The 26,493-nt window shown below is 40.2% G+C and overlaps 6 protein-coding genes and 1 non-coding gene across 13 annotated transcripts; 2 read left to right on the top strand and 5 right to left on the bottom strand.

Moving 5' to 3' along the window:
• The first annotated feature begins 74 nt into the window (after positions 1-74).
• LOC122612677 (sodium- and chloride-dependent glycine transporter 1) lies at positions 75-2,953 on the top strand. Its single transcript, XM_043786445.1, has 9 exons — positions 75-339; positions 891-1,186; positions 1,242-1,297; positions 1,372-1,495; positions 1,553-1,886; positions 1,937-2,088; positions 2,158-2,286; positions 2,342-2,542; positions 2,625-2,953. Exons 1-9 carry the CDS (start codon positions 168-170, stop codon positions 2,925-2,927), a joined length of 1,767 nt encoding a protein of 588 aa, XP_043642380.1. The 5' UTR covers positions 75-167; the 3' UTR covers positions 2,928-2,953.
• Positions 591-776, top strand: Trnay-gua. The gene is made up of 2 exons: positions 591-627; positions 741-776. It is a non-coding gene; the product is annotated as a tRNA-Tyr (tRNA).
• Positions 2,954-3,315: 362 nt separating the features above from the next.
• LOC122612669 (sodium- and chloride-dependent neutral and basic amino acid transporter B(0+)-like) lies at positions 3,316-6,201 on the bottom strand. 2 transcript variants are annotated; one of them, XM_043786433.1, is made up of 9 exons: positions 5,830-6,201; positions 5,467-5,598; positions 5,234-5,397; positions 5,077-5,177; positions 4,492-4,961; positions 4,259-4,407; positions 3,978-4,106; positions 3,710-3,916; positions 3,316-3,573 (listed from the first exon to the last, which is right to left on the bottom strand). In XM_043786433.1, the coding sequence occupies exons 1-9, from the start codon at positions 5,990-5,992 to the stop codon at positions 3,421-3,423; spliced, it is 1,668 nt and encodes a 555-aa protein (XP_043642368.1). In that variant the 5' UTR covers positions 5,993-6,201; the 3' UTR covers positions 3,316-3,420. The 2 variants fall into 2 exon arrangements, with proteins under 2 accessions (XP_043642368.1, XP_043642360.1); XM_043786425.1 differs by having other exon boundaries at positions 3,316-3,649; positions 5,830-6,200.
• Positions 6,202-6,648: 447 nt separating this feature from the next.
• Positions 6,649-9,947, bottom strand: LOC122611992 (sodium-dependent noradrenaline transporter-like). Of its 4 annotated transcripts, none has more exons than XM_043785460.1 (10): positions 9,207-9,345; positions 9,058-9,138; positions 8,873-9,004; positions 8,667-8,818; positions 8,515-8,606; positions 7,962-8,437; positions 7,760-7,902; positions 7,526-7,654; positions 7,216-7,422; positions 6,649-7,153 (listed from the first exon to the last, which is right to left on the bottom strand). In XM_043785460.1, exons 3-10 carry the CDS (start codon positions 8,973-8,975, stop codon positions 6,872-6,874), a joined length of 1,584 nt encoding a protein of 527 aa, XP_043641395.1. In that variant the 5' UTR covers positions 8,976-9,004; positions 9,058-9,138; positions 9,207-9,345; the 3' UTR covers positions 6,649-6,871. The 4 variants fall into 4 exon arrangements, with proteins under 4 accessions (XP_043641395.1, XP_043641394.1, XP_043641393.1 ...); XM_043785459.1 differs by having other exon boundaries at positions 9,070-9,138; XM_043785458.1 differs by lacking the exon at positions 9,058-9,138 and having other exon boundaries at positions 9,207-9,947.
• On the bottom strand, positions 6,649-14,211 carry LOC122626154 (sodium-dependent noradrenaline transporter-like). The gene is given in 11 exon segments (XM_043806309.1): positions 6,649-6,827; positions 11,514-11,556; positions 11,667-11,924; positions 11,987-12,218; positions 12,323-12,451; positions 12,577-12,725; positions 12,793-13,256; positions 13,345-13,436; positions 13,485-13,648; positions 13,703-13,834; positions 14,037-14,211. Coding segments are annotated over 9 exon segments (1,794 nt in total). The 3' UTR covers positions 6,649-6,827; positions 11,514-11,556; position 11,667.
• A 1,797-nt stretch (positions 14,212-16,008) lies between these two features.
• Positions 16,009-22,382, bottom strand: LOC122615538 (sodium- and chloride-dependent glycine transporter 2-like). 3 transcript variants are annotated; one of them, XM_043790501.1, is made up of 11 exons: positions 22,241-22,382; positions 19,926-20,576; positions 18,235-18,366; positions 17,996-18,171; positions 17,901-17,941; positions 17,725-17,845; positions 17,329-17,668; positions 17,105-17,262; positions 16,916-17,044; positions 16,649-16,855; positions 16,009-16,585 (listed from the first exon to the last, which is right to left on the bottom strand). In XM_043790501.1, the coding sequence occupies exons 2-11, from the start codon at positions 20,284-20,286 to the stop codon at positions 16,325-16,327; spliced, it is 1,926 nt and encodes a 641-aa protein (XP_043646436.1). In that variant the 5' UTR covers positions 20,287-20,576; positions 22,241-22,382; the 3' UTR covers positions 16,009-16,324. The 3 variants fall into 3 exon arrangements, with proteins under 3 accessions (XP_043646436.1, XP_043646427.1, XP_043646445.1); XM_043790492.1 differs by lacking the exon at positions 22,241-22,382 and having other exon boundaries at positions 19,926-20,639; XM_043790510.1 differs by lacking the exons at positions 16,009-16,585; positions 16,649-16,855; positions 16,916-17,044; positions 17,105-17,262; positions 22,241-22,382 and having other exon boundaries at positions 17,389-17,675; positions 19,926-21,497.
• Positions 22,383-24,319: 1,937 nt separating this feature from the next.
• Positions 24,320-25,231, bottom strand: LOC122615638 (adult cuticle protein 1). The gene is made up of 2 exons (XM_043790659.1): positions 25,188-25,231; positions 24,320-24,989 (listed from the first exon to the last, which is right to left on the bottom strand). Exons 1-2 carry the CDS (start codon positions 25,191-25,193, stop codon positions 24,588-24,590), a joined length of 408 nt encoding a protein of 135 aa, XP_043646594.1. The 5' UTR covers positions 25,194-25,231; the 3' UTR covers positions 24,320-24,587.
• Positions 25,232-26,493: the final 1,262 nt, after the last annotated feature.

Below are 26,493 nucleotides of genomic sequence, written 5' to 3'. Positions count from 1 at the left end.
CTCATACGCTCTGTTGTACTCGAGTGCTTTAAACATGTTTCGCTTGACAGAAACAAACTCACCAGCTCACATATAATCGCTTTTTTGACAGCATCAAATAAATAGTATAAATAAATTCATTTTGGTATAGTGCAGCATGGTAATTTGAAATACAGCCTTGAGTGACCATGGCGAATGCACAAGAACCGACGGGTCCGCGTAAGGATAAGCGCATCGAGCGGGACGAGAACCGCGGCCAATGGAATTCCAAGACGGAGTTCATCCTCTCGCTCCTCGGATACGCCATTGGCATTGGCAATGTGTGGCGCTTTCCCTATCTCTGCTACCGCAGTGGCGGCGGTAAGTCCCCATCCATTCGCCCACTTAGCCACCTGTTCATAAAATCGAGCCAATCGAACCACCCACCCATCATGCAGCATGTGGATGGATGAGCTCAAGCTCTGGCCGCTCCCGAAATAGCGCAGCACTGACGTCAGCGAACGAGAGTGCTGCACTGAGTGGCGATGGTTATTTTTAGGCTTTAGCTTTCGAGTGAAAGCTGGCAAAGCTCCAGCACTCATGGGGGCTATTTGGCCAGCCGAACAGCGACGCCTTCGATAGCTCAGTTGGTAGAGCGGTGGACTGTAGAGTTTCCGATGCTTGGTGATGCGAGCAGAGGCAGGACTCTGGGCCAAACAATACCCTGGCCTCAGATAGCGCTTGCTCTTGTATCATCAGTTACTGAATCGCGATATGTTGAAATCCATAGGTCGCTGGTTCAAATCCGGCTCGAAGGATATTATTATTTTAAGCTCACTTCCTTTTCCTTTGTCGCTGCTCTCACTTTTTTTTTGTTTGTTTTAGTGTGATTAAGCTCTTTAAATTAGTACATGACTTTCCGTCCTTCCTAGCCGCCTTCCTGATCCCCTACATGTTGATGGTCATTTTAGCCGGCATACCCCTGTTCTACATGGAGGTGCTGATCGGCCAGTTCTCGAGCACCGGATGCACTGGCATGTTTCGCATGACGCCCCTGCTGAAGGGAACGGGCATCGCCCAGGTGATGGTCAATGCCTACTGCGTGTGCTACTACTCGGTGATCATATCGTACCCCGTCCGGATGATCTTCTACTGCTTCTTCAAGAAGGTGCCCTGGGAGGACTGCAATAACTCTTGGAATACCGACAACTGCGTGACCGTTTCCGACGTGAGCTAGTTTAATACGATAATTATCCTTATAAATCAACTCATTGGCTTCTTAGATGGGGAAGCAAAATAGTACTGATGGGTTTACAACTTCCGCCGATGAATTCTTTCAGTAAGTGCCATCGTAGCTATACATTTTATTCCACTGCCAATTAATATATCATATATTAAAATCTCACTTTGCAGCTTGGAAGTCCTTAGAATCTCAAAGGACATCTCCGAATTGGGTGGCATGGTGTGGGAACAATTAGCTGCCTTGATAGTCACCTGGATTCTTATTTACGTCTGCCTAATGCGGGGAATCAAGTCGGTATGTTTTTTCAAAAATCACGTTAAGATTCATAAAGCTCTAGCCCATGGAATTCAGGTTGGCAAGGTCGTTTACTTCACGGTACCCTTTCCCTACCTGCTGCTCTTCATTCTGCTCGTCAGAGGAGCCACGTTGCCCGGAGCCTGGAAGGGCATAAAGTTCTACGTGTATCCGGAGTGGCACCGCCTGCTGGACCTCAAAGTCTGGGCCGATGCCGCCATCCAAATGTTCTTTGGCATCGGACCCGGCTGGGGTGGTATCGTCAACATGGCCAGCTTCAGCAACTTTCGAAATAACGCCAGATGGGACACGATTCTCATAGTATCGATCAACGTGTTCACCAGCATACTGGCCGGATTTGTGGTCTTTTCCGTGTTGGGATTTCTCTCTGGTAAGGCTTCATTTTCGTTTGTTCGTCTTTAAAGAATTGTTAATTTGAAGAAAAATCGGGCATTCCCGTGGAATCCGTGGCCACCGGAGGAGCTGGACTGGCCTTCGTCACGTATCCGGAGGCCATTGGCATGCTGCCCGTCCCGCAGCTGTGGGCGCTCATGTTCTTCTTTATGCTCTTTTTGCTGGGCATCGACAGTGTGGTAAGTGGAAAGTGCTTTGGAAATTTGAAAAAAACAATTTAGGTTTGCTAACTCTGTTTCCATCCGAAGTTTGTACAACTGGAGGCCATCATGACATCGATACTGGATGAGTGGTATTGGGTGCGAAGTCACAAGTGGAAACTGACGCTCGTTTCTTGCTTTATCTTCCTCGGACTCTCCTCCATAATGTGCACAAATGTGAGTTAATCCAGAAACATCCTTCCTCTACTAATATTCTAAGCACTTATTTCAGGCGGGCATGTTTATTCTTCAGCTGTTTGACTGGTACTCCTCGGCGATCGCTGTAATTGTCATTTGTCTGGTGGAGATTATTATGGTCGCTTGGATTTATGGGATTAAAAATTTCATGTTGGATGTCGAGTTCATGCTCGGAAGACGCCCAAGTCTATACTGGAGAATCTTGTGGCAGGTCGTCACGCCAGTAATTCTAATTGTAAGCAGCTTTGTCACTCTTATTTTGACCGACAAAATGAGCCTTTGAATATTACCTAAGCCCATCATCATCCCACTTTCAGTTTATTCTTATAACTAGCATTGTATTCATGAGGACGATCACCTATAACAACATCCCATACCCCCAGTGGGCCGTTATAATCGGCTGGGCCAGTTGTGTAACATCAGTTATGTGGATACCGCTCTACATTTTCTACATCATGATCCGTAAGCGGGCCACACTGTGTGACAGCCTGAAGAAGCGCCTCCGGCCCTTGGACTGGACCCCGGCGGATCCGCAAGATCGTGCGGAATACGAGGCCTTCCGCAGGCAACGCAGAATGCCGGGATTTATGTCTGACACTGACATCGAGTCCACCAAGTAGAATAATCTATATATATAAATATATGTGTACATTTTTTATTTGTATCATATTTACAACAAAAATATATATTTATATGTAAATATTTTGATTAATTCAATCGGTCTTAAAGACGCATTCATTTTTCCGCGGTAGATGTAGAACTTGCAACACTCTATTTGAGCCAAGATCAGATTGACAGATATTTGGAAGCAACAAGAAGCAAACATGTAAGCTGATATATTTGCCATGCATAGTATAAGTGAAGTTCCCAATGTATATTATATTTATATGTGCATTCATAACTGAAATCGCTCTAGTTTACCTATTCGGTACCATCGAATAGATGGTCGGTTGTCTTATGTTTCCTTCCCTTCCGGTTTCCTTCCTTTCCGGTTTGATAACATTTAAATGGTATTTAAAAGCACTATTTTTATTCAGCAAAATATATGAGTTATTCTTGATGAAAGAACTTAGTTTGGCACGATAGTAAGCTGTTGGGTCATATCCGAATTGTTTAAGGATTCCTCGTACTTCTGGCGGTGCTCCATCTCAACCGGATACCAATCGGTGGGTCGGCAGGTGCGTTTGAAGCGTTCCCAAAAGGTGCCAGTGCTAAGGTAGAGAAAGTAAATTCCATACCCAGGAATGGCCAGAATGGGTATAACCACTAAAATAATGGACATTACAAGGACTATTTCTGAGGAGTAGGAGTGCTCCATGACGCACACAAATATTCCGATTAACTAATGAGCGAAAAACGGATGAAACACAAGAATGCCAAACACCAAAAGTCTATTACGTACCAGACAAATAATTAATATTATTGGAGCTATGAAGCGGAGTATAAAGACCTTCCAGGAGGCAAAGGGCTGGCCCAACATGAACTCAATATCGCGCTGGAAACGTTCCCGACCATAGATCCACAAAACCACCAAGAGGAGCAGCAAATGCAGCAGACTATGTGAGAAGATGACATCCAGACTCAAGGCCGAAAAGAAAATAATGCCATGCTAAAACAAAAATATACAGAAATGCGTTGCAAACTTAATCTGTTTTAAAATAAGTACTTACGTTTGTGCAAAAGAAAAGGGAGCATACTGCAATGCCTCCAATTAAGCCAAAGGTTACCTCCTGTTTTCTCACTCTAAGTATTTCAAACTCATCAAACAAACTTTGCAAAACTGTGAATATCTGCGTCGTCTACAAAGAAAACAAATCATTCGTTTTAGTCAATCATTAAGAATTCGCTATTCTTAAGAGGATTCTTTGGAAAAGGGTATATTCTTTAGGAATCGTAATAAATAACTAACCATATTTATATATTTTCAGACACCATATACATATGTACTTACTATCACAATAAGGGCAGCCATTAACAACATAGTATAGTAAATAAAAGTCCAAAGGTTCGGCCAACCCAAAGAAGACAAGGCGGTAGCACCGGACAAAAACAGAACCCAGTGGCTCAATACTTGAGTGTCGAAAGAACCCTCGATGTATGCTGCAAGACAAATGTTACCATTAATGTTGAAGAACATTTGAAGAATATTTGAAGAATATCACAAACAAATAATGATGTGCTCACCATTGAAGTAGTGATCCAGCATGAAGGAAACCATGCCGAACATTATAAAAATAAAAATCTGTCCGAAGGAAATAATCCAACTATACGCCATGATGTCGGTCTTGAACTCGTTGAAGCTGGACAGGGCTATAACACTACCCCAGCCAGCTCCGAATGCATGCAAAACCATTATAAATGTCGAGGAAACTCCCATTAGCATTTCCTCAAGATTCGGCTTCATAAAGTTCTTTAGCCCTAAAAGGGCGCCAGGCAGAAAGAGGAATCGTCCAAAGCACAAGAGGAGTAGAATCAGTGTAACAATAACCATGTAACGTAGAAATTTCCCAAACTTCGCCGTCTCCGAGAATTTATAAAAAATGAATGCCACCATTGCCCAAACTAGAATGAAGAGGCCCACAAATCGCCAGGATAGCTCATATTCTTGACTCAAATCTGGAAAATTATCCTCTTCAACGGTTTCAAAGTGGTATCTGAAAATATTACAATTGGAAAGATAATCCAAGTATTGAAAACAATTTAAATCGATCATGTTATGCTTAAAAGTGATAATTGCTATTAACAGTATAAACATAGGATTTTACTTACTGAAAGTAGAGTACGGAAGGTAAATGAACCAGTAATCTGCGAAACTCAGTGTCGTTATCGGACATACTCATAAAATCCTCACTGATTGTCACATTACATATCTGAAAGTCAAAAGAAACTGTTGCTATTACTGTACTATTTATGGCTTTCCTCTTACTGTAGTTTTTCCAGCGGATTCATTGTACCACGACTTAAGGCCTTCACAACTCCAAGGTAAAGTAGGTCGAAATGAGTTTATCATGAAGAGCAGAGGAACAGCAGCAAAGATGCTGTAGTAAACCAACATGGCGATTGTCAGGAAAACGCTTACATATCCCATCCCTAGAATACAAATACAAGAAGAAACATTCAGCCATTTATGATTTATTTAATTTCCACCTTTTAGCATACCTTTAAAAAACGGCGACAGCCGGAAGGCGGAGATGAACCCACTGCTGGAGAACTGACCCATGAAGGAATGAATGACCATGATTGGAACCAAGTATATCACCATGTAAACTAGGTACGGCATCATTGCAAAAACTGAAGAAGGCAAGAAACTGTGTAACCAGAAAACTGCATCGTTGGTACTAATAATACTTGATATTTGTATTATTTATATTATATTTATAATTCTTATCTGATCAGCGTGTAGAAACATTTACATATTCAAAGCAACGCCCCTGAAATAAATAGGCTAACCTTGGAACTATAATGCAGATAATAAAGGTGCATATGTACATATAGCAAAAAGCATCTGTTTTTGATACTTACTGCCCATATCGAAGAAGAACCAATACGAGGCCACAAATATATCCAGTTTAAGGGCCAATCCAAAGCAGGCGAATAAATAGTCCGTTGGTTTTTCCCACTTTCCTCGCTTCAGATCGGGGGAAAAGGGCTTGAGCCCAGTGTCATACGACGTTTCATATAACATTTTGTTAAGTTATTATAGCCCCGAAAAAATATGTGGGTTAGGGGGTTTGAAAAATTTTTGAAATTAAACAAACTATCCAATTTCACACGCCGATGGAGGTATCTATCATCAAAAGCTCTGACAAACAACGGACATTTCGCGAGCGTTTTAAATTGACGAACTAATTAGTAGCAGCGATGCGGACGAACTGAACGCGATCCGCAGACAAACCGCAGTGTAGCTGATCCCACTAGACTGAGATGCTCATACCCTATCACGGACCATTCACACTAGATCTGCAACCAAATGCACACTAAATAAATAAGTAAATGTTAAATAATCGGCTGTAATCGGGTTTGTAACACATTGTGCATTGAGACAATTTTAATAAGGAAGTAAGTAGTTCACAAAAAGCTCAATGTAATATAATGCATATTAATTTGTACATGTTGACAAGAATAACTCAATGTAATATAATACATATAAATTTGTACACGTTGAAACAAACCAGTGAGTCACTGAAATTACATTCATAAATGAAAAGGCATTTTTATACACTACAATGACATCGATAAGCGTACTTTGCTTATAACCATACATTATCAATAACATTAATTATTGCACGATTTTAAAAGCTCTCTCCCGATAGACAAACAATATAACAAAAACAAAGTAGATGTGGGCGTTACTGATTTTTTAAGCGATACTTTATTAAAGTTTCCGAGATATCTACAGTCAGATGAGTGAACTTGCACACGAGGCGATAGAAGATTCGTTCTAGACTTGTCCAGGTAGATCTCAAACATATTTATTACAACTATATGTTTTTCAATTTTCCGTCCATATTTTATTTAGCCTCAGTAAAACACATTGCTGTGAGCATAGCGTAACAAGTTTTGACTAGTTGACCTCCTCAGTAACCTCGCACAGCTGTTGGGTCATATCCGAATTGTCTAAGGCTTCCTCGTACTGCTGGCGGTGCTCCGTCTCAACCGGATACCAATCGGTGGGTCGGCAGGTGCGTTTGAAGCGTTCCCTAATGGTGCCAGTGCACTGGTAAAGATGGTACAATCCGTACCCAGGAATTGCCAGAATGGGCAAATCCACGAGGATAATGGACATCACGACGACCGCTTCTGTGGAATAAGTATGCTTCAGTCCGTACAGAAACGTTATATTGATCTAGTAAAGTAAAAGAAATATGATTATTCTAAACAACAAGTAAATACAGTTTCATAACAAACCAGACATATGACTAAAAAGATTGGAGCTATGAAGCGGAGTGTAAAGACCTTCCAGGAGGCAAAGGGCTGGCCCAACATGAACTCCATATCCAGCTGGAAACGTTCTCGACCATAGATCCACAAAACCACGAAGAGGAGCAGCAAATGAAGCAGACTATGTGAGAAGGAGGCATCAAGACCCAAAGTCGAAACGAGAATTTTGCCACGCTAAAAACGGAAAAATAATATAAGCCATAGATTATATTAATTCGTTTAAAAATATATGATAAAAATATATCATTAATTATTTATTGTAAACTTGAATACTTACATTTGTGCAAAAGTAAAAGGAGCATACTGCAATGCCGCCAATTAAGCCAAAGGTTACCTGCTGTTTTCTCACTCTAAGTATTTCAAACTCATCAAATAAACTTTGCAAGACAGTGAAGATCTGCGTTGTCTGTAATTAGTATTATTCATGTTTTGTTGTGTTAAAAATTAAATATATCCTTCTGCAGTTGATTTGACTCTTATTTGATTTACATTTATATTAGAGTACACTTACCATCACAATTAGAGCTGCTAATAAGAGCATAGAATAGTAAATAAAAATCCATAGGTTTGGCCAACCCATTGTGGTCAAGACAGAAGCACTTTTCAAATATGTCAGCAAATGCATTTCCCTGATTGCACCATGATTAGAGAGTTCTGAAACGGTATGTATATTCAATACATTGTAGATTGTGCTAAGCTCTAAGTGCAATTACCAAGAAAGGACCATTCCAACATACAGGAAACCAAGCCAAACATGATGTAAATGAAGATCTGTCCGAAGGAAATAATCCAACTATACGACATTATGTTGGTCTTAAACCCATTGAAGCTGGACAGGGCTATTACACTGCCCCATCCTGCTCCGAATGCATGAATAACCATGATAAATGTGGAGGATAATCCCATGGTCAAATTAATTAACTTTGGAGACAGAAATGTGTTGAGTCCGTTAATAGCTCCAGGAAGAAACAGGAATCGCACAAAGCACACTATAAGAAGAACCAGGGTGACAATTACCATGTAGCGTATAAGTTTTCCAAACTTGGCCGTCCCCGAGAATTTATAAAAAATGAATGCAATCACAGCCCAAATGATTGCGAAGAGGCCCAAAAAATGCCAATACATCCCGAAATCCTGATACGAAACCTTACGCTCATATACTATATCTTGTATATTCTCGAAGTGATTTCTGTGAAGATAATTTATAAAATGAAAATAAATTGTTTAAAAACTGTATATAAATACAAAATGAGACTGAGTACTTACTGAAAGTAGCACACGGAAGGTACCTGAAGGACTGTAATATTTTCATATTGCGTGTCATAATAGTCTTCCAAGACTAGTTCGTTCTTACAAGTCTTAAATAAACAAATGTACTTAGTCATTAATTTAATTTGTGTGTAAACCAATTTTCATACAGCATTTCCATTGTGCCAAGATTTCAGCCCCTCACAGCTCCATGGTAAAGTGGGTCGAAACGAGTTTATTATGAAGAGCAGAGGAACCGCAGCGTAAATGCTATAGTAAATGAGCATGAAGATGGATGAAAATGCACTCACATATCCCATGCCTGAAATTTACATTTTAATCATTTAATGTTTGTGCAAACTTTTTGGTTACTTGCCTTTAAAGAAAGGCGACAGGCGAAAGGCGGAGATGAACCCGCTGCTGGAGAACTGACCCATGAAGGAGTGAATGACCATGATAGGAACCAGGAAAATGGCCATATAGAGAAAGTACGTCAGTATTCCTAAAACTGATGCAAGCAAATGGAGCGTTTAAATACCTTTATTCCGAAATAAATCTTACATTCTGATATACTTTAAATCAGTCTTGCATTCAAACAAATTTCGGCGGAACCATTGCTTTATTTGTCGCCATTTGTGAGTACTTAAAAAACAATAAATATAAAGCTTATTAAAATTATAATATAGGAACGTCGCCCTAGCATTACTTACTGCCCATGCCGTAGAACATCACAAACATTGCCAGGAAGACATCCAACTTCAAGGCTAATCCAAAACAGGCGAATATATAGTCTGTGGGCTTATCCCACTTGCCACGATTCGGATCAGGGGAAAAGGGCTTAGGCATAATATCATACGATGTTTCATATACCATTATAACACAATATCACACAGCCAATTTGTGGACGAAAGGGTATTTATCTATTTGCAGATATGTTGCACTTCGGTATAGGTATTATTATATTATATAATATATATGTATGTATATATTATATCCACGAGCGCTTTATTTTATGAATTTACGGACTTATTAGTAGAACCGATGCCGGCAACTGAATCCGATTCCGACAGCAGGTCTCTGATAAGCGCGTTCCTTTTCTATGAGATTCTCATGCCCTAACTATATACCGATATTCATTAACATTTTTTATTTGAAAGATCCATGGACCCCATTATCTAGGGAATATGACGTCATTCAAATCGGAAGGCCTACACTTTCGTGGAAGGGGACGTCTTTCAATAGCACTGCGCGAAAATCTTGTGTTAACGTGGTTGTGCTGAACAGTGTTAGCGGCAAATCTGCAAAAACAAACGGTGGACTTGTGCCATAGTTCTGCGCGTAACCTAGGCGTACTGAATGACCGCGTATTGCAGGTTGTTAACAAAATATATAAGTTTGCAATTTTTGCAGCTGATAAAACAGCTGACAGCGCTGCCAACTTATCTCGGAGAGCGATCATGAGCGAGTGGCGTTGCCACATCAACTGTGAGACCAGTGCTGAGGTGCGAACGTTGGGCGCGTAATTTCAAAATTAAATTCAAAATTTGATTTGAGTGCAGACGAGTTTTGATTGTGCTCGTGATTAAGGAAGGAAGAAAAACAAACAAATAACAAAGAATATAAATATTAGCGAAAGGACGCTTTAGTAATGCTAAATTGCTAAATTATAATGTTTTTCTTGTGTGTGGAAACATAGAATATAGATCGCAAACGGCGGTTAGCTCTGTAGCTACCAGTACGGTAAATTCAATATCTACAGCAACTGCACGCATATCAACAACAACAACATCATGCCAATAGCAAAACAAGCTCAAATATGTTTGCACTACTGGATGACTGCGAAGTGCATCAATAAGCAGGAGCCGAAGAATTTTAAGCCGCCACCAATATACATGTGAGCTGAGTTATTATGCTCAACTCGATTTATCATTATAAAGTATAAGTATTCGGCTATTTCAGCTTTCTTCACTTTTTCTGCTTCGGCGTCACTTTCCTGTCTCTGCTGATTCCTCCTTCTCCTGATATGACGCTTCCTCTTGCTTCCGCGTTGCCACCCTTTTTTTCCACCCCTGCTGCTGCAGCATGCTGTAATGTTAATTTTAATCCTCTGCTGTTTTTCTGCTGCCTTTCTGCTGACGCTCCGCTGCTTCACCATCTTACATACATACGGGAGAAAACCTCAAGTGCGCTGGTCAACAAACTAGCTGCAATTATCGGAGAAAACAAGCTGCATGTTATACCTCTTACTAAGGGCAACATACAAGAAACGAAAGTGCAGACTCAGGATGAGGCTAGCCACTGATCAGTGACCAAGTACCTGGACGAAGCTGGGAAGAATTACTACACTTACCAGCTGAAAAGTGCCAAAGGACTGCAGGTTGTCATTAAAGGGATAGCGTCATCAGTGACCACATTCGAAATTATCGCGGCACTAAAGGAGAAAAACTTCAACGCCAAAGCGGTGATCAACATCCTTAACAGAAAGTCGAACTGCAGCCATCGAGTCAGAAGAACAACAAAAGTGAAGTAAATCCTATATAGTGGAACCGACGACTGGCGATTGGAATGCCAAGCACATGTACTGGGGATCTCGGATAGCGACCCCTAAAGGAAAACTGATGTACAACGCAATCATTAAACCGCAAAGCAAGCTTAATTATGTTTCCCCGGGAGCGCCTACATACTGGCCAGCAGATCCTAAGAAGCTTCCAGATCTGATTGACTTTGCCATCACCAAAAGGATATCCCAATCAATGATTACAGCTGAGCCACTTCCAGAAATTTCGTCTGATCACTGTCCGGTAGATGTGGGCGATACTGATTTTTTAAGCGTTACTTTCCTAACGTTTCCGAGATATTTACAGTCAGATGAGTGAACTTGATAGGTTCACGGTTTGTTCCGCACACGAGGCGATAGAAGATTCGTTCTAGACATGTCCAGTCAGTCAGTCAAACATATTTATTGCAACTATATGTTTTTCAATAATCTGTCCATATTCTACGAGAATCACTGTAGCCTCAGTAAAACACATTGCTGTGAGCATAGCGCAACAAGTTTTGCTTTTTCAGTATAATATGATATTCCAAGAATAATAATATATATTCTTCTTTAAATATGCATTATAATTACTCATTTATTTATATTCAGTACATTTTGAAGCGCATCAAAAACTAGTTGACCTCCTCAGTAACCTCGCACAGCTGTTGGGTCATATCCGAATTGTCTAAGGCTTCCTCGTACTGCTGGCGGTGCTCCATCTCAACCGGATACCAATCGGTGGGTCGGCAGGTGCGTTTGAAGCGTTCCCTAATGGTGCCAGTGCACTGGTAAAGATGGTACAATCCGTACCCAGGAATTGCCAGAATGGGCAAATCCATGAGGATAATGGACATCACGACGACCACTACTGTGGAATAAGTATACTTCACTCCGTACAGAAACGTTATGTCGATCTAGTAAAGTAAAATAAATATGATTATTCTAAACAACAAGTAAATACAGTTTCATAACAAACCAGACATATGACTAAAAAGATTGGAGCTATGAAGCGGAGTGTAAAGACCTTCCAGGAGGCAAAGGGCTGGCCCAACATGAACTCCATATCCCGCTGGAAACGTTCTCGACCATAGATCCACAAAACCACGAAGATGAGCAGCAAATGAAGCAGACTACTTGAGAAGGAGGCATCAAGACCCAAAACCAAGACGAGAATTTTGCCACGCTAAAAACGAAAAAATAATATAAGCCATAGATTAGCTTAATTCTTTTAAAAAATATGTGTTATAATTGTATCATTAATTATTTATTGTAAACTTGAATACTTACATTTGTGCAAAAGTAAAGGGAGCATACTGCAATGCCTCCAATTAAGCCAAAGGTTACCTGCTGTTTTCTTACTCTAAGTATTTCAAACTCATCAAACAAACTTTGCAAGACAGTGAAAATCTGCGTTGTCTGTAATTAGTATTATTCATGTTTTGTTGTGTTAAAAATTAAATATATTCTTTAGATTCATCGAGCATCCTTCTGCAGTTGATTTGACTCTTATTTGATTTACATTTATATTAGAGTACACTTACCATCACAATTAGAGCTGCTAATAAGAGCATAGAATAGTAAATAAAAATCCATAGGTTTGGCCAAGCCATTGTGGTCAAGACAGAAGCACTTGACAAATATATCAGCCAACGGCTGTCTGCATTTGGGTAATCATAACTTTCAGAGAGTTCTGAAAGGGTATGTATGTACATATATTCAATAAATTGTAGATTGTGCTAAGCTTTAGGTGCAATTACCAATAAAGGGCCATTCCAACATACAGGAAACCAAGCCAAACATGATGTAAATGAAGATCTGTCCGAAGGAAATAATCCAACTATACGACATTATGTTGGTCTTAAACCCATTGAAGCTGGACAGGGCAATTACACTGCCCCATCCTGCTCCGAATGCATGAATAACCATGATAAATGTGGAGGATAATCCCATGGTCAAATTAATTAACTTTGGAGACAGAAATGTGTTGAGTCCGTTAATAGCTCCAGGAAGAAACAGGTATCGCACAAAGCACACTAAAAGAAGAACCAGGGCGACAATTACCATGTAGCGTATAAGTTTTCCAAACTTGGCCGTCCCCGAGAATTTATAAAAAATGAATGCAATCACAGCCCAAATGATTGCGAAGAGGCCCACAAAATGCCAAGACAACACGAAATCCTGATACGAAAGGGCATTCTCTTGTATATTCTCGAAGTGATTTCTGTAAAAATAATTTATAAGCGATTTTTAAAATGAAAATAAATTGTTTAAAAACTTTATCTAAATACAAAATGAGACTGAGTACTTACTGAAAGTAGCGCACGGAAGGTACATGAAGGACTTTAAATCTGTAATATGGCGTCTCATAATAGTCTTCCAAGACTAGTTCGTTCTTACAAGTCTTAAATAAACAAATGTACTTAGTCATTAATTTAATTTGTGTGTAAACCAATTTTCATACAGCATTTCCATTGTGCCAAGATTTCAGCCCCTCACAGCTCCATGGTAAAGTGGGTCGAAACGAGTTTATTATGAAGAGCAGAGGAACCGCAGCGTAAATGCTATAGTAAATGAGCATGAAGATAGATGAAAATGCACTCACATATCCCATGCCTGAAATTTACATTTTAATCATTTAATGTTTGTGCGAACTTTTTGGTTACTTGCCTTTAAAGAAAGGCGACAGGCGAAAGGCGGAGATGAACCCGCTGCTGGAGAACTGACCCATGAAGGAGTGAATGACTATGATGGGAACCAGGAAAATGGCCATATAGAGAAAGTACGTCAGTATTCCTAAAACTGATGCAAGCAAATGGAGCGTTTAAATACCTTTATTCCGAAATAAATCTTACATTCTGATATACTTTAAATCAGTCTTGCATTCAAACAAATTTCGGCGGAGTCATTGCTTTATTTGTCGCCATTTGTGAGTACTTATAAAACAATAAGTCCGAAGCTTATCAAAATTATAATATAGGAATGTCGCCCTAGAATTACTTACTGCCCATGCCGTAAAACATCCAATACGATGCCAGGAAGACATCCAACTTCAAGGCTAATCCAAAACAGGCGAATATATAGTCTGTGGGCTTATCCCACTTGCCACGATTCGGATCAGGGGAAAAGGGCTTCAGCCCAATATCATACGATGTTTCATATGATGTTTCATATACCATTATAACACAATATCACACAGCCAATTTGTGGACGAAAGTGGATTTAAACCAGTTTGCAGATATTTTGCACTTCGGTAGATGTATTATTATATTATATAATATATATGTATATACTATATTTTATGTGTGCAAACGATCCACGAGCGCTTTACTTTTTGAATTTACGGACTAATTAGTAGAACCGATGCCGGCAAACTGAATCCGATTCCGACAGCAGGTCTCTGATAAGCTCGTTCCTATTGAATGAGATGCTCAGGCCTAATGCATACTTGGTCTTTAATCACACACTATACCGATATTCATTAAAAATTTGTATTTGGAAGGTCCATTGACCTTATTATCTGTGGAATTCAAATGACCGCCACGACTTCGGTTGGTCCCAATTTCGATGAATCTGGCATTATTTTTTCGAGAACTACAATTATATATTTGTGCTTTTTTTTAAGTTAATGCGTACTTATATAATATATAATATAATATATATATATAATATAATATATAATAATATATAATATATATATATAATATATATATATAATATATATATAATTTATATGGGTGCACGGTGCGTGGTGCGGAGTGCGTTTTGGTGGTTTGTGGGCGTTAGGGTGTGCGTTCCAAAAAGATTTTCTGTAGATCGATAAAAATTGACAATACAAATAAAAAACAAGAGAGACTATCTGATACCCGTTACTCAGTTAGTGGACGTGCGAAGGAGAGTCTTCAGCACTGACAGTTTTTGGCGGTTTGTGGGCGTGGCAACAAGTTTTTTGGCAAATCGATAGAAATGTACAAGTCTAATACAAAAATTAAAAAATATCAAAACATTTTTCAAAACTGTGGGCGTGGCAGTTTTGGGCGATTTGTGGGCGTTAGAGTGGGCGTGGCAACATGAATCGACAAACTTGCGCTGCGTCTATGTCCCTGGAGTCTGAATGCTTAATCTCAACATTCTACTTTTTGTAGTTCCTCAGATCTCGACAGACAGAGGGACGGACAGACGGACAGACGGACGGACAGACGGACATGGCCAAATCGACTCGGCTACTGATCCTCATCAAGAATATATATACTTTATATGGTCGGAAACGCTTCCTTCTGCCTGTTACATACTTTTCAACGAATCTAATATACCCTTTTAGAGCAATATTTCGAATGTTCTGATCAAAATACTGATAAATATAATCGCAAAAAAACGAAAAACGATTTTCGGCAAAAATCATCATAAAAATTGCAAAAAAAACGAAAAATTTAAAATTTCTTTTTTGAACACAGTTTGATTGGAAATTTAATTACAAACCCAACGAGGTATTACATTCCATATGTGGACCAATATTTCGAATGTTCTGTTTAAAATACTGATAAATATAATCGCAAAAAAACAGGAAAATACTTTTCGGCAAGAATTCAAAAATTATCATAAAAATTGCACAAAAAAAATTACAAAAAATACATTTTTTTTTGAAGTGCGACTGGAAATTTAATTACGAACTCAACAAGGTATGACATTCCATATTTGGAACAATATTTCGAATGTTTCGAATATAATCGCAAAAAACATTTTCCGGGAAAAATTCAAAAATTATCATAAAAAATGGCAAAAAAATTGAAAATAATTCTAATTTTTTTTTTGAACACAGTTTAACGAATCTAGTATACCCTCTTACTCTACGAGTAACGGGTATAAATACGACACTTAGTTCCTTATACGTTTCACAAATTCCGAAAAAAAGAATTAAACATTTTCAATGGCTAAAAAGTAAAATTTTATTAGTTCATAACAATATTTTTGGCCGAAGCTTGTTGAACATTTTAGTAGGAAACTACTAAATATCACCAGTATATTGTTCTCTATAGCTAGCATTTGGAAAATATCAGTACAACTTCATTACAAGAACTAACAATCGCCATTACCAATTGATCCGCTTATTTATATACTAGTGTGCGTGTTTGTTTTTCTGGTATTTGTATGTGTGTGTGTGTGTGAGTGCTACCGCGTATGGGTGTATAATAAAAGTGAGTTCAGTTCAGTTCATTTGTCAACGCCATTTCATTTGGCGACGCTTTAAGTATTGAGTTTTGATCTAGGGAGTATTCGATTCGATATTAGGCACTATGTGGTGTTGGCATTGGCATCTATAACCAGCATCTCCGAGATGCCCATGATTTCCTCGTAAAATCGCCGGTTGTCGGCATCCATCGGATGCCAATCATGTGGAGCCAGGCACTGTTGCAATCGCTGGCGCCAATCGCCATTCGTCCGACATACCTTGTAAACCATATAAGACATGGCCGTAAGGAGAATCAGGCCCTGGCTCACGTAAATCAGGACGTCGTGTATGCGATCACGCGTAAATAAATAGGTTAGTTGAAACTGCAGAAAATAAGAAGAATATAAGTCATATAAAATGCAAAAATTATTGAAATCACTACTTACCAAACACAGTCCCAGAAATATTGGCGTGGCAAAGCGTATAAAGAAAATTTTGAAACTTGAGATCGTTTTGCCTAACATGAACTGCAAGTCGCACTGGAATCGCACGCGTCCATAAACCCAAGTGGTCATCAGCACAAGGATTCCGGAAACAAGCAACTGTGTAAACACAGCCAAATTGGGCAGTTGAGTCAGCTGACTGAAGCCCAACTGAAAAGGGAAACTAAATATTATAGAATGCTATCGAAAAAGGTCAGATTTCAATCTCACCTGAGTACAAAAATATACAGAGGAGGCTGTGAGGCAGAATACCAGCGAGGAAATCACTAGGATTCTTTTTGAACGCAATGTCTCGAACTCATCAAACAGGGCAGTAATAACGGACATCATTTGGATGATCTTAAAAAATACAAGTAATTTACAACGGAAATGCTCCAGTGAATGCAAAACGAATCTTACCAAGGCACATAGTTCTGATAAAAATATCATGCCAAAGAATAGAAATGCCCAGAGGTTTGGAGTCGTCGTAAAGCGTCCAAACAAGTAGGAGAAGCAGAGATAAAGGAACTGCATGTGATGCTTCTCATCCACATGTAATGGCATCATACCCACGTGATCTGTTTGCATAATACAATTTAAGAACTAAAATTGTTTTAAAAAATACAACTTGGATGAGCTCCTACCCTCAAAGTGATCATGGGCCACATTGCAGCAGAGCAGTCCCATCAATCCGATGGTGATATGAGTAAGGCACACCCAAACACTCAGTCTTTCGGCATCTCTGCGGAAGTGGTTGTAACTGGACAAGGTTATGATACTGCCCCAACCGGGTCCCAAGGCTCCACCGGCCATCAGGAGGGCGGTGCGAGCCGTTGCCAGGACGCTGTCAAAACTATCCAACTGGGGCAACCAATAGTAATGCAGGGTACCAAGCGTGACTTCCTCGTGAATAAGTGAGTATAAGAACACAGCGACGAAGAAGGCGAACATCAGCACGCATGAACATCGCAGTACTTTTCCAATCTAAAAGCTGTCGCTGCTTAATTACATATATTATTTAATTTATAAGATATACTTACAAAAGCAACTGGCTTGAGCAGCATGGCCAGAACCACCAGCCAAATGGACACAACGCCCAGCAGCATGGACCAGGATATGCTCATGGAACTGGAACCTTTTGCAGTAGAGGCAATCGTCGATCTAGAGAAGCACACAATATTAGATATAGGTCAATGTGAAGTTGACTATGACTTACCTGAAAAACTCTACCGTGGAATGAGGATCAACCCTATAGTCCTATAATCAAAAACTATCTTAATATATGAATGTATAAATATCTAACCCACTCACATCGACGTCGTAGTTCTCGTGCAAGGAACACTCCTGGGTGTTCCAACTGTTGTTGCAACTCATCCAGGGTATCACCGGGTGTACTGAATTCACGGTATAGATGAGTGGCACTGCAGCTCCGATGCTGTAATAGGTGAGCGTTCCCAGATTGAGGAACAGAATGGCGTAGCCAATGCCTAAGAGTATGCCACATTAGTTGACGCATGTTACGTTTGCAAACTATTTAACAGGTTTTTCACCTTTAAATATGGGCGCCACGCGAAATGCGGATATGGAGCCCGAAGATGAAAACTGTCCCAAAAAGGCTTGAATCAGAAATATTGGCAGCGCGTAAAATAGCATTCCCATCAGGTAGGCGATTATAAACAAAACTAAGAAGAGGAATTTAAAGATTAAATATATAAGTGTAAGCAATTTATGATTTATGATTATAAGTGATTTTACATTGGTTGGGGAACTGCACTGTCGTTTTACTGATATATTATGAGTAATTCATAGTAACATTGTACCCTGATACTCATAACAATTATCTATATCTACATTGTGTCGAACACTGTGTCATTACTAAGTATTTCTTAAATATGAAATTAGTAACTTGTTGATAACCACCAATTAAATCATTAGAAAAACCTGTTTTGGAGGTAATTAAAGTCGGTTTATGACAGGGATTCTGGAACAGCGGTTTTGATTTTTTGCGGTCTTTTCTACGCTGTTCACCTTATCGCTCGCAAAAGATGATTATTTTTCAAAGTAAATGCGAAAAGCCGCCATTAACGCAGCTCCGATAACCTTTGCTTTAGTTAATTGAATTTTATTGATAACTAACAGCAATGGGATCAAGAAAAGGGGATAACCGTTGGCAAATACACAGCCACAAATGATTGAAAATTCCTATTCAAAAGTAATAATCGTCACTTTTTATACCCTTTACTCGTAGAGTAAAAGGGTATACTAGATTCGTTGAAAAGTATGTAACAGGCAGAAGGAAGTGTTTCCGACCATATAAAGTATATATATTCTTGATCAGGATCAGTAGCCGAGTCGATCTGGCCATGTCCGTCTGTCCGTATGAACGTCGAGATCTCAGGAACCACAAAAGCTAGAAAGTTGAGATTAAGCATACAGACTTCAGGGACATAGACGCAGCGCAAGTTTGTCGATTCATGTTGCCACGCCCACTCTAACGCCCACAAACCGCCCAAAACTGCCACGTCCACACTTTTGACAAATGTTTTGATATTTTTTAATTTTTGTATTAGTCTTGTAAATATCTAACGATTTGCCAAAAATCTTTTTGCCACGCCCTCTCTAACGCCCACAAACCGCTCAAAGCTGCCACGCCCACACTTTTGAAAAATGTTTTGATATTTTTTCATTTTTGTATTAGTCCAGTAAATTTCTATCGATTTGCCAAAAATCTTATTGCCACGCCCTCTTTAACGCCCACAAACCGCCCAAAACTGCCACGTCCACACTTTTGACAAATGTTTCGATATTTTTTCATTTTTGTATTAGTCTTGTAAATTTCTATCGATTTGCCAAAAAACTTTTTGCCACGCCCACTCTAACGCCCACAAAACAGCCAAAAACTGTATGTGCTAAAGACTCTCCTTCGCACTTCGAATAGCTGAGTAACGCGTATCAGATAGTCGGGGAACTCGACTATAGCGTTCTCTCTTGTTAAACATAAAAAGCTATATATTTTCTTATTATTAGTTAATATTAATAATTTACTCATAAATAATTATGAGTTAATTAGTTAATATTAATTTAAATTGCTCACCAAAAAGGTAATGCCATAAAAGCTACCATATAAACCCTTTTCATTATTTTAATGGAATAAAGTATATATATTTGTAGGTTTTCTGTAAGTGTACCTACTTTTAAAGTGCACTTCACTCAGCCTTTAGCCATTGTTAAGGGTACTTACACCATCCGCCATGAAGTATTCCAAAGGTGGAGAGCTCGGAGAAGATCAGCGAACTGAAGGCATGTGTGCAGCTCGCAAAGTAGAAGTCCGCCGATTTGGCCCAGCGGCCCCGACATTTATCATGCCGATATGGTCGCTCCAGGGTATCATACGCACTGCCCGATCGCACGGCCATGCTGTGCACCTGCCGGCTCCGAATTCGACGGGCGGCTAGGGCCAGACCGCCACCCATTCCGCCACCCGACTCCGTTTCCACTGGCTCCCCGCTGAAAGCACCGGGCAGTTCCGTGCCATGTTCACTATTCTCGCAGTCGCCCAGGAGCATGCAATTGTTGAGCTGCTCACCGCAGATGCCCTTCATGCTGGGTCATCAGGTGAAACGGTACTGGCCAGGTGAGAAAACCACACACTCGCGACGCTGATGGTTTAGTTAAAATTATCCAGATTCTGTTTGTTCCAAGTTCATGCCGATTTGTTCCGCTTTTGTTTTGCTTTGTGTGTTTTTTTCACTTTTTTTTGGCAATCTGACCTAGTATTCAGCAGAGTTTTTCTGGGTCACTTCACGAAGAGCAAGTTGTAGAAATGCGAGCTTCAGATTATCTTCTAATTGGTTGCTAGTGCCGCCAGCGGATTCGCGTCGCACTCCTAAATCTTATTTGAAATTAAGCCCGATTTTGATTACTCCGGGCGCCAAGCAATCAGCTCCGATGCTCAGCGGCAAATGATGCTATTTAATGGGGATTGCCGTTCTCAAGCTACGCCAAATGAAGCAGTATTATAGGCACCACCAACAACAAAGAGCCGAACAACAACTCACAAATTTAATTAAATATATAAGTCTTTCTACGTAGTTTTTTCGTGCAATGCGTATGTGAGTGCCATTGGGTGTGCAGCGATTATATACGAAGCACAGTGGTGCGCAATGTAAACAAAAATAAATGTATTTAAAATGATTTAGGAAGATTTATAAAAAAATTCGTATAATAAAAATCATTTTTTTGCCAAAAACTCCGAAAACATTTCAAGTGATAAACAGCACGCTTTTCTGGGAAATACGGCGCCTTAAAACAGTAAATTTCAAAATGGTTCTATCAATGGAAGGAAGTGTTTTATAATATATTAACCACAAGACTGGATTAAGTTGTCCTATCTACTTATTGTTTCCCTTTAAATAGCCCGTACCTATTCTATTATCAGTACCGCCGCAGTAACAAAGAAAATTCCATCTGAAGGGGAAATCAAAACAAATGAAAATGTATTTTTAAAAACAAAGCCATCGAATTGAATCGAATCGAATCGCATCGAAGCACAACAAAGCCGATAAAAATGAATGGAAGAGAGAGAGAGAAAGAGAGCGCGAGAGGTGAAGAGAAACGAAACCAGACGAATGGCAAATGGGCATAAACGGGGGCAATGGACAGCTGATGGCGCTCTCTCCCACCCCCACCTGCACTCTCTTCGCTCTCAGTGCCGGTGGCTTACGGAGCGTATACTTGACATTGCTCATACGTACCATGGGCTGCGAGGAAGAGACAGCTCTCGTGTTTTCCCTGGCCAAAAACATTTCAACAAGTAAAGCGATAGGAGGTGAGGGGTGGGGGGTACGTGTTAAAGGGTGTGTGAAAATCAGCTGTTTTTTGTTGTGAGCTGTGGGAATTGTGTAATTCAAGCAACATTTTCTGCCTCTACACTTTCTGCTTTCGATGTTTACGCGTGTATTGGCCGACGATGACGCTGTTGATTTGGTGTGGCTCCATTTATGAGTAAATTAGTGAGTGCACCGAATGCGGCGAACGTGTCCAATTACTCGAATCGAAATGTTTACAAACAAACACTCAAGTGTGCGCAATAAATTTGCGAAAAAACATTTGAAATGGCCAAGAGGAAAGCAAACGCAAATATATGCACAGTAAAAAAATGTTGGTCAGGCATTCATAAACAAAAGTGTTTTAGTTAATTTCAATATAAACATTTTGAGTCAAATAAAGTGAATGAAAACATTTTCTTTACTGTTTGCTTATGCATACTTTAAATAATACCTTATAAGCTGACTAAATAATAGAATGACCATAGATTTGAATGTTTTATCGCTCAGTGTGCCTGCTTGCGTTCAAAAGACGCAAAAAGTTGGCGTCTCAAGTGTTGGCCAAGTCTGTGGGCAGTACCTTGCCCTCCCAGCGTAGTTCCAACCCATTTTCACAATTTTCCGCCCGTCATAAGAAGACAATGCATACATAGATAGCGATATTGGCGCCACATAAACTCAATATGTCCCCTTATCGTTCGTTTTGTAATCTCGACCATCTGAAACTCACATTTGCATGCACCTGCAAACAGTGCACTTTTCTATTTCGTTCAGGCGACAAATTTTCCAATCACGCACAAAACCCCTGCAAAACTAGCACTGCGCGAATGGTATTCCGAACCCGAATCGGAAACTGCTGCGACTGCGACGCACGTTGTCGGCGCGTCTGCCAGCGAACGACTGAAAACTGAAGAGTGAAAACACAGCCAGATAGTCGCCGAATGTCAGGCGAATGCGAGTGTTGCTGCTGTTGCTGTTGCTGCTGTTGCTGCTGGTGTTGCTGTTGCGACTGCTGATGTTGCTGCTGTTGCTGTGTTACTGCAGATGTTGCTGCTGTCTCTTATCGCTGCTGCTGCTGCTGCTGCTGCTGCTGTGCGCTACTTTTACTCTTCGGGGGAAATGCAAAGAGTGACAGAAAGAAAGAGCAACAGCTATGGGTTCATTTTTCAAACACTCTGGTTAAAAAGAAGTTCTAGTGGGCTTAAAAATATATAAGCTATCAATTTTCCAATAATTTTATACAGTTAATACAAATTCTTTCTTTACTACTAGAGCTTACAACAGAGAATATCCTATCTTCCACACATATGTTTATTAAAGACTTACTACGCTAGTCTATAATTTTATGTATACAGCTTATTAATATTATTAATAATCATGTCAAATCGATTTCGAATTACACTATTTTTATATACCACCAAATTGCTTTCGACTATTATATTAAACTAAGTACGTTCAAATTGGTAATTATCTATACCATGTCGTATCAATTTTCTAAATTGCATATAGCAACTAGCATAAGAGCAGGCCAAATTCGCATTGACCCCCGCGACTTCTGTGCGATTTTCTCTTTGCCGGTCAATTACCGGCTATGGCCAAAACGAAGCCCAGTAGGAAATTTCTTGCCATTTTCGAGTCGGACTCCAAGTAAGGGGAGACTGTCGACACGATTGACGCTTGACTCTTGGCCGCCGGCGTACAATAAATCATTGCAGTCAGTTCAATACAGCAGATTTAATCGCAAGACGGTGAAGAGAAAAAAATGCAATAATTTTAGAAAATTATTAGAAATAATAATAATCTTGTGGAAATTACAAAATTTTAGAGATAGAGCACTTGCTTGAGTTGAATTTAACTTTGATGTTAATATGAATATATAATTAACATATATTTTATACATTTTTTTCACATTTTTTTTCAGTGCATTTAAAAGGAGGTGTGGTGGGAAAAAGTTGAAGGAAGTTCGAGGGGACTGCTATTGATACACTGACGCATTTCATTCAGCGGCCAAATGCGGCAACAAAAGCGAGACTAGAAACATGAAAAACAAGCGCGAGACTTTGTAAACCGCAGTTGGAACCCGAAGGGGAAAATAAAAAAAGGGGCTGGCAAAGTGGGAGGGGAAAATCACGCAACAGTTGGACCCTGCTATAGCAAATCGAGTGATATAGGGGGGAAAACCGAGCTCGATTTGATTTGTGGCTGCATTTCGCATTGAACGCAGTGGGAGACTTTGCGCATGCGCATGAACTTGACATTTCAGCTTTCGATTCGATTGCTTTGCTCTAATCACACTTTATTATGGAGGAAGGGGTTTTAGCGTGGTGTCAATTTGAGGCAATGAGTCAATTAATTGCATTCGGAGGCGTAAAAATGCGATGATAATAGATTGAGAGCGAACGGACTTTGTATACTAATTGACTGTGCCTGTGGCAATTTGTCAGGCAATAACTATTTATTATAATTTTCGCTTGACCAAAACATACTTTGTATACTCACATTACCTTTAAGTAAAGCTACTGCCAGCGAATAATATTTTCTAATGTTCTGTACAAAACAACAAAATGAGGAAATATAAAACTAAAAAAACTTTGTATGTCATTTGTATAAATTTGTGTGCCTGTGTTCCTATACTGGTATAGGAATATCCAATTCCCAACTCTGCAATAGTTATCATGAGTTTCCCAAAATAAAACGTTTAAACTTTAGTTACATTTTCTTTATTGGCAAGATGTACAAGCATTTCCATCCAGGAAAACTCGTGGGCTTTTTCACAGGAATGCTTGGAAAATGTATGCTAAATAAATAGGTAAGCGAGAGAAATAGGCAACCACAAAAGTGGCCGTGTGCTTGGGTCGGAAGGGAATTTTGATGAATCCGTTTTGGGGACAGGTATGAAAGGATCCTGTTCAGGTGCTAGGTGCGAGTACCCTGTCTATATACGTCTATATATACAATGTATTTACAAAACAGTGTTGAGGGGTCCCCAGTTCGATAGCGGGGCTACCCCATCAATGGCAGTTTCCGTGGCAGAGGCAATGGTCCGATCGGCAATGGGATTCAGGGTGGTATACTCCTTACAAGGTTCCGGGAGCGGGGGCGGCGTTGATGGAGGCCACCGACTGGATGTGTCCGGCCAGAGGAGCAGTGTGGATGGCACCACGGGTCTGGGCAGTGTAGACGCCACTGTGGGCCACGGGGGCCACGACGACGGAGGGAGCATGAGCAGCAACCACAGCGGGAGCATGGGCAGCAACCACGGCAGGAGCGGCGGCATGGATCGCTGCCGGAGGCCACGAGGCCACGTTCACGGCGGCGGGCCAGTGGGCGGCGGGAACGGCCCAGGGGGAGGCCACCACAGCGGGTCCGGAAACGGCGGTGTAGGACAGTCCATGTCCAGCCACCTGGGACAGCAGGGGGATCACAGATGACTGCACGCCCATGGCGAGGGCCAAAGTGAAGATAACGGCGACGGCGAACTGTTGAATCAAAAGTTGTAGTTAGTTTTCGAGTTAATTATTGGTACTTTGAACTTATAAAAAAGTTGTATGTAAATTTGGTTTCTTTGAGTGGATTTAGGATCTTGGAGTCTTGGCACCAAAACTTCCTTGTAGAATTACTAATTCATGCAGTTATGGTTTTGTTTATGATCAGGATAAATCCGTTTGATAACTCACTTTCATGGTGCTGTTTGTGGGTTTTGGTTTGCGCTCTGGTTGAACTCTTGTTCTGAACTGATCTGTCAACGGAGCTGCCGGCCAGTTTTATACCCCACAGCTGACCACATCAGCTATGGAAAAGCTCCAAGTCGGAGGGTTCATGAAAGTGAGAGTTCACACACCATGACACGGTGGACACCGCTGACACTGCTCCGCATGCATATGATCAGCTCTAATGACATGCCTCGGATCTGAACGGATCGGATTGGATCTGATCGTATCGGATCGGATCAAACGGCTAGGTTGAACGCCTTCAGAGTGGTTTTGTTCAAGAACTAGTTCTACACCTACTTTGTTATTAGCTTATTGTAATAATCGAGATACGTAAATGTATCAAAGAAAATTTGTTAAAGAAAATCAAAAACCAAAACTATTAGAAAGAAACAATAAGTTAGCTTAATTTGTATATTTAAGCTGTGGTTCTGAAAATGATCTAACTCGATGGTGACCCACCGTATTCGCACCACTCAAACTTGCACCGCCATAGAAAAATGCATTCTCGGTGAGTGTGTTTCCATCTCCGTGGCCATGTGGGTCCAACTGTCGAAGTGAGTGGCCCAACCCACTTTTAAGCTGCAGTTCCGGTAAGTTGGTTTTCACTGCATCACACCGCCACTTTAATTACTTAATTGTTGTTTGTGCGCGATTAGCATTTCAGTATGATTTATAACACGATTCCAATTATGGAGCGATTCGTATCCTGTATAAGGCCGGCTAATATCTGATTTATGTGTCTTAAGGGTTAATGATATGCGAGGAACAGCCCACTTCAGCGACTGATATTGAAATATAATTATGGGATATTAAAAAAATCTTTGAATATAGTAGTCCATTTGCACAGAACAAAAACGTTAACCTGCTTTAATTACGAGTATATAGAAAAAAGCTTAAGCTGAAAAACTTGAGTTACATTTTAATCAATAGGAACTATACTACCATGTGTGCTTGTGCGATGCACTTTTCACGCATTTCGTTTAATGAAAGTGACCACTTAATTGTTGAATATAAATAACCCCAAAGTTGCAATTAACACTGAAAGTAGCTGAAAGGCATTCCAGGCTTTTCCGCTTTTTCGCTTTTCCAAGCTATTACCGTAAGTACTACCCTAATTTCCACCTCCGATCACCTAATGGAATCGACATTGCGCAACATTCAATTGGAAAAATGAGTCTGCAGCGTGGGTGTCTGCCGCCTGGAACAGCCCACATAAATATATCGCAAACCCATTAGGTGCCGCAATTAAGTCAGACTTTAGTGCAAATTC

Source organism: Drosophila teissieri, chromosome 2L (genome assembly GCF_016746235.2).
Source record: "Drosophila teissieri strain GT53w chromosome 2L, Prin_Dtei_1.1, whole genome shotgun sequence".
NCBI lineage: Eukaryota > Metazoa > Arthropoda > Insecta > Diptera > Drosophilidae > Drosophila > Drosophila teissieri.
The sequence above is the reverse complement of the archived record's forward strand: the minus strand, read 5'-3'. Positions and strand labels throughout refer to the sequence as shown.

Bases quoted from the DNA above. Each gene is read 5' to 3' on its own strand.
- LOC122612677 (XM_043786445.1), top strand. From the start codon at position 168: ATGGCGAATGCACAAGAACCGACGGGTCCGCGTAAGGATAAGCGCATC. The intron at 1,187-1,241 runs GTGAGCTAGTTT...TTGGCTTCTTAG, and splicing joins ACTGCGTGACCGTTTCCGAC to ATGGGGAAGCAAAATAGTAC. The intron at 2,287-2,341 runs GTGAGTTAATCC...CACTTATTTCAG, and splicing joins CCTCCATAATGTGCACAAAT to GCGGGCATGTTTATTCTTCA.
- LOC122612669 (XM_043786425.1), bottom strand. From the start codon at position 5,992: ATGTTATATGAAACGTCGTATGACACTGGGCTCAAGCCCTTTTCCCCC. The intron at 4,408-4,491 runs GTGAGCACATCA...TTTGTCTTGCAG, and splicing joins GCTGGATCACTACTTCAATG to CATACATCGAGGGTTCTTTC. The intron at 4,107-4,258 runs GTAAGTACATAT...TTTTCTTTGTAG, and splicing joins TGGCTGCCCTTATTGTGATA to ACGACGCAGATATTCACAGT.
- LOC122611992 (XM_043785458.1), bottom strand. From the start codon at position 9,369: ATGGTATATGAAACATCGTATGATATTATGCCTAAGCCCTTTTCCCCT. The intron at 9,005-9,206 runs GTAAGTAATGCT...TGCTTGCATCAG, and splicing joins GATGTTCTACGGCATGGGCA to TTTTAGGAATACTGACGTAC. The intron at 8,819-8,872 runs GCAAGTAACCAA...TGTAAATTTCAG, and splicing joins CCTGTCGCCTTTCTTTAAAG to GCATGGGATATGTGAGTGCA.
- LOC122615538 (XM_043790501.1), bottom strand. From the start codon at position 20,286: ATGAAGGGCATCTGCGGTGAGCAGCTCAACAATTGCATGCTCCTGGGC. The intron at 17,846-17,900 runs GTAAGTCATAGT...GTGCTTCTCTAG, and splicing joins TCCACGGTAGAGTTTTTCAG to ATCGACGATTGCCTCTACTG. The intron at 16,586-16,648 runs GTAAGTAGTGAT...TATTTTCTGCAG, and splicing joins TATTTCTGGGACTGTGTTTG to TTTCAACTAACCTATTTATT.